The 5,586-nt window shown below is 32.9% G+C and overlaps 1 protein-coding gene across 1 annotated transcript; it reads right to left on the bottom strand.

The window, feature by feature from the left end:
* LOC107644917 (RNA-binding protein 1) lies at positions 2,395 to 5,580 on the bottom strand. The gene is made up of 6 exons (XM_016348872.2): positions 5,329 to 5,580; positions 3,983 to 4,119; positions 3,595 to 3,886; positions 3,418 to 3,479; positions 3,229 to 3,310; positions 2,395 to 2,704 (listed from the first exon to the last, which is right to left on the bottom strand). The coding sequence occupies exons 1-6, from the start codon at positions 5,408 to 5,410 to the stop codon at positions 2,589 to 2,591; spliced, it is 771 nt and encodes a 256-aa protein (XP_016204358.1). The 5' UTR covers positions 5,411 to 5,580; the 3' UTR covers positions 2,395 to 2,588.

Below are 5,586 nucleotides of genomic sequence, written 5' to 3'. Positions count from 1 at the left end.
CTTAAATCAATATAAAATAATTTTTTTTTTAAATTTCAATTTTACAATAAGTTTTATTTAAAAAATTCAAAAATAAAATAAGAATTGCTATACTAAAAATGGAATAATTAGCAATAAGAATTGGTAGATTAAAATATAAATCTTCGAAAATAAAAAAATTGTTAAATAAAAAATAATAAAAAGATAAAACAGTTCTCTAATAAAATTTTTGTTAAAAATTTAAATTTTAAACAAATTAAAAAATTGATATCAAACCTAAAATAACCATTTCAAGAATATAGCTACACTTTTTAATAATGACAATCCTTTTAATCTATACTCATGTATCAAAAATTTAATATATGACAATTTTTTCAATGGATGAAACTAACCGTCTTTATTTAAAGACGTTTTAAATATTTTGGCTTCGTTTTTCTGGTAAGGATCTAAGCTTATTACTTTTAAATAATAAATAGTAAGTTGAAACAAGAATAAGTATCCCTATTTTAAATTTTAATGTAGTTTTTATGTTGTGAAAACATAGCATTGGGTTAAAATTTATCTCTAATAATGAAACACAAATTAATTGAAATTCAATGAACTCAAATGGTGTACTTGATATGTTTCAATCATATAATTTACAGTAAATTGAGATAACATCCATTGAAGAAAAGTTTTGTTCCAATTGTTTTCATTTATGTACCCAATAAAAAATATAAGATTCAATTGATTATAGTATACCATTTTAGTTCATTTATGTGGAATAAGGCTTTATTGTATTTTTTTTTTGGTTGGTGGATTGGACAACCCCAATCCTAGGTACATAATACACACCTACACGGCCACACATTCCTCAATTTTTTCTTTCTCGGCTGCCGCTGGTAGGACTCAAACCCGAGACCTTTGAGATGGAGAGGAGACGGAATGCCGTATGGGATATGACTCATTGGCAGGTTTTATTGTTATTGTTTGTCTACAAGATGTATAAGCGAAATCAAATGTACTTTTAAACTTGTTGAAATAATATAATTGAAAGGTCATGTAAATACTTCAACTACTCTCATATTTACTCAAATTTTATTGAGTATTTGAACACAACTTCTTAGGCAGGTTGAGAAGTAGTGACATTTTGTTGAAAAAAAAAAAAGTAAAATATCGTTTTTGTCCTCAATGTTTGGGGTAAATCTTATTTGTGTCTCTAACGTTTAAATCGTCCTATTTGTATCCCTAACGTTTGTAAAAGTGATTCAATGTTATCCTACCGTCAATTACACATCATGAACGCTTTAGTTTGAGTTTTAAAAATCTTTTCTTGAAGTTAGAATACAAATGTGTAAGATAGAATCGATGATCCACTCCGGAAAATAACTCATAAAAAGTTGAAACTAATTCCTATATCATTTCCATAATTCACTTTTCTAGGGACAAAATTGAATCTAAACACAAATAGTGGGTATAATATTAAAATCGAATACATCTAAGTAAGACCTAATTGAGAATGAATACATCCAAGTAAAAATTATTGAAAAATATAATCTGATTTATTAGTATAACTGATAGTAGGATAACATTGAATCACTTTTATAAACGTTAGAGATACAAATAGAACAATTTAAACGTTAGAAACGCAAATAGAAATTACCCCAAACGTTGGGGACAAAAACGATACTTTACTCAAAAAAAAAAAAATAAAATAATAAGTTCTAAGTGAAAATTTTCATTAATACATACCATGTATGTCTAGTCTAACACAATGCTCATCTTTAAAGCTTTTTATTAAGAAATATTATAATCTTTGTTAATTGAACAAATCTTAACTCTTAACTTATTACATTTAAATAAGATTTTTTTTTAGTTTTAGTTTTTTTATCTTTAATAACAAGTTACTTTTTAAGGAACACTTTTTAAGGAACACTGCACTCTTTACTTTTTTATTACTTTTTTCAGGAGCACGTTAATATTTGCCCTAACATAATATCAATATATAAATAACATTTGCTTCTATCCCCTTAACTCATGCCTTCTTTGATCTAATAATTCATGCTTCCTTTGACCTAAAAATAACTCATAACTCATGCTTTATACATCAAAGCATCTTTACCTGAATGAAAGACATTTAAGATGGCTAAGATCACGCAAGTAATATGATTGGACGAAAATGTTGCCAAAGACCATATTTGGACATCTTAAGAAGAGTGGGTTTCAGTCCATGCAAGTTAAGAAATTTTATCATAGGTTTATTCATACTAAACTAACTCATGTCGTTGGACCCGAATCCGCTTAACTAGGCAGTTATGAGTCATTTGTAACACGCCCGTTTGTAGTAGCAAACTAAGCCTACTGGCGAGTCGTAACTCATTTTGACAGCTCTAACCAAAGTGCATATGCATACCACCAAACCAGGATAACGGTAACTATAGAAAGGGAAAAAAAATTGAATACCACAAATTATTTTGGACAACACAATAAAATCTACTATAAATCAGACAAAATATCCATAACAAAGTTAGCAATAATGATACACCACAGTAATATGTAACCCAAAATATCCACATTTGTTAGATTTGTTTAAAGAAAATTGTGCTTCATCTTGGCCTATGGGAATCAACTCACCTCTTGCCACCGCCACCGCCACGAGGTCCAGCTCCACTTCTAGGACCAGGAAATCGAGAGAACTGAAGCCGAAGGTGACTAGACTCGGGATTGAGTTCATCTACTTTGTACCCTGCATCATAGAACCAAACGGTTAGTAAATGCCAAAAATAACTACTTATGCACAGTTTAGAGAATCATTCAACATCGATTATCACTAACTTCACCGCTCAATGATTTGTTCATAACAAAATTAGAATACCAACCGGTTGTTATACATTATAAAATTAAGATAACCGAAGAGGGCAAGGAGGAGAATAAAACAAATTCCTTTCACTACTTTATTTCAGGGGATCAATGTATATATATTATATAACCAAAATTTAGTCATATATTACTGGATGAGGAAAACACAATCCTAAAATGGAAGAGAGCAGAAGTTCAGAAATATCCAAATTAAGTACTTCAAGGCTTTTTGTCTTTTACTTAATTCATAATGATAACGAAATAGTCAAATTTAGAGTATCTACCAAACAGGTTAATGTATCCTCTAATTTGATGAGCTTCATCTAAGTTATGATTCAGTTAGATGATTTACATGAACAAATACAGAACTTTCTTTTGTATAATTATTCATTGATAAACAGTAAATGCTACCTTGCAAGGCACTCATTGCAGTTGCTGCACAAGCTGGATTTGCAAAATCCACAAAACAAAGAATAAGAGGATCTCCACCACGCTGCAATGATCATGCATTTCAAGTAAAAGAAGTCGCAGTGAATTTCAACTGATCATCCACACACTCAAAATTGGAGAAGCTAATAATGTTACCAACAGTACACTTACATGTTTGGATTCTTTGCTCACAAGCCTCACTTCTCTATATCCAACAAAAGGACGAAAAATGTCTAAGATAACATCAAGGAATGTGAAAAACTGAATTAAAACTAAAGAAAGGCTCGTAAAACAAAAGTAAATAAAAGAATTGAATTCTAAAGCAGTGCATTTGCAGAAAAAGGATACGAGCCACTTCCCTTCTTTTGCTATCAGAAGGGAGACCTTCAACATATAAAGTACTTGAAGCATCCGGAGGTAGGGGAACCGTTTCTGGCCCTGGCCTAGAAACTGCATCTCCTGGTAGCTGACCACCATAACCAACCCCCCGCCCATTTGGAGCAAGATCAGGACCGCCAACTCCATGACGCCCAATTATAGAAGGATCACTTAATGACTGACCTGGCAATCCACCAACTCCCCTTGACAATCCGAGACCACCAATTGTACTAGCTTCGCCGGAAGTGAATGAAGAAAGTTGCTTCAAAACCATATAAAATGTTACTACAAAAAGCAAGAGGCAACTAGAGAACTCAAAAAGAAAAATATACTACAAAAAAACTTGATAAAATATTACCCCACTCTGAAGGTAGCGGTCATATGCAGACCCAATTGTTTTTGTGTCCTTTATCATTCCATGACCAGTTCGGTCATTGTCACGAGCAATATAATTATGCAACTCATTACCTGATGTCAGACCAGAAGTTGGTATATCTGCAAGGTTGAAAATAAAAGTGAAAACCTAATAAGGGGTACAAAAGACAAACACAGTAAAAACTAGTTTAGCTTATAACTCTGCCCATGTTAAATTACAAACACAAACTTCACATATAAGGTGAAAACAACATTTAGTGGAACAATCTCTATTCCACCAGGTCCATATAATGCATCTGCTTCCAATAAACCCCTTGTAGACATTTTAACTTCCAAATAAATATTACCTATCCCCCTCTGTTTCCCTTCAAGTGAAACATCCACTAAAGTCAAAACAGAGAAATGGGAAAAGGTCGGTAGGAATAAAAAACAGAGTAATGCCACATGGTACAAATTTTTTCTATATGAAAATACAGCAAATAACACTTATAGGAAGGTCAGATTGATGGAAGAAGGAAGATGGAAATAAAACGTAGTCATTCAAATAATTGCATAATCATGATTAACATGCGTCTTAAGGTTATTCCTCTCAATATTTCCTTTGATAAGTTAGTCCTTCAATGTATATTTTAGACATCGATTTTGTACTTAACATTCAATTTATATTATAACATGAAGGGCCAATTTAATGTAAAATATCTCTGAAAAACCAAATCAATGCTACGGGTATATTTCAAACATCAATCTGAGCATCTAGTTATTAGCATATTAGACCTACCTATCATCATAATATGTACAAACAAAAATAAATAAATAAATGGGGTGTGAAATCCTATTTGAATCCCTAAAAGATACATGAGTCACCCCATTAGGCCTCGAAATGCCACTCCAATTGTCTAACTATTTTCGAATCCAAGGGACTAATACAATTACAATGATCTCCGAAGACTAATCTGACAGTGCATGTAAGCTATGGTGAGGAACTAAGTATTATCAACTACATTATCCACAAGGTTGCACTCTATAGGGTACAAACCCTATACGAAGCATAAAACACGAAACGCCATGCTTACCTCTAAATTAACAAAATTTCCAAAGAACAGAAAGCGATCACCTTCTCACACTAACTTAGTTAGCATCACACCACACATCTAAGAAGCCGCCCCCAAAAGAAAGAAAAACCTAATAAAATTACTCGAAACAGATCCCAGAGAAGCCAGAAACAAGCAAAATCGCATGATAAGGTCCAATCCAAATTGGTAAAACATAAAACGAAAGAAATATTTAAAATTTGAGAGGAGAAATGAATGGATTGAAGAGGGAATTTACCGTAGTCGGAACGAGGTCGCTTGAGCATGCCGGCGTGAGGGAGCATGGCCTGCTGCTGGCGGTTCCAGAAGCCGTCGGTCATGGCGAGGGATTGAGAAAGAAAATGGGAACGAGGAAACCCTAATTTGGAGAATGAATTTTGGAAGAGAAACCCTAATCGAGCGTAGGGTGCTGATGATGCAGCTGAACAAGCTCCGTGCTATTTTCTCACTCCCTTCTGGAGCTACCCCCGTCTACGCCAGCTTCAGAGCAATATTA

This window comes from Arachis ipaensis, chromosome B05 (genome assembly GCF_000816755.2).
Source record: "Arachis ipaensis cultivar K30076 chromosome B05, Araip1.1, whole genome shotgun sequence".
NCBI lineage: Eukaryota > Viridiplantae > Streptophyta > Magnoliopsida > Fabales > Fabaceae > Arachis > Arachis ipaensis.
Note: the sequence above shows the minus strand (reverse complement) of the source record. Positions and strands in the feature narration are given on the sequence as shown.

Excerpts from the sequence above, each read along its gene's own strand:
- LOC107644917 (XM_016348872.2), bottom strand. The coding sequence starts at position 5,410 with ATGACCGACGGCTTCTGGAACCGCCAGCAGCAGGCCATGCTCCCTCAC. Across the intron at positions 3,887-3,982 it reads ACCGCTACCTTCAGAGTGGG|CAACTTTCTTCATTCACTTC; the intron begins GTAATATTTTAT and ends ATGGTTTTGAAG. Across the intron at positions 3,480-3,594 it reads CAAAAGAAGGGAAGTGGCTC|ACATTTTTCGTCCTTTTGTT; the intron begins GTATCCTTTTTC and ends ATGTTATCTTAG.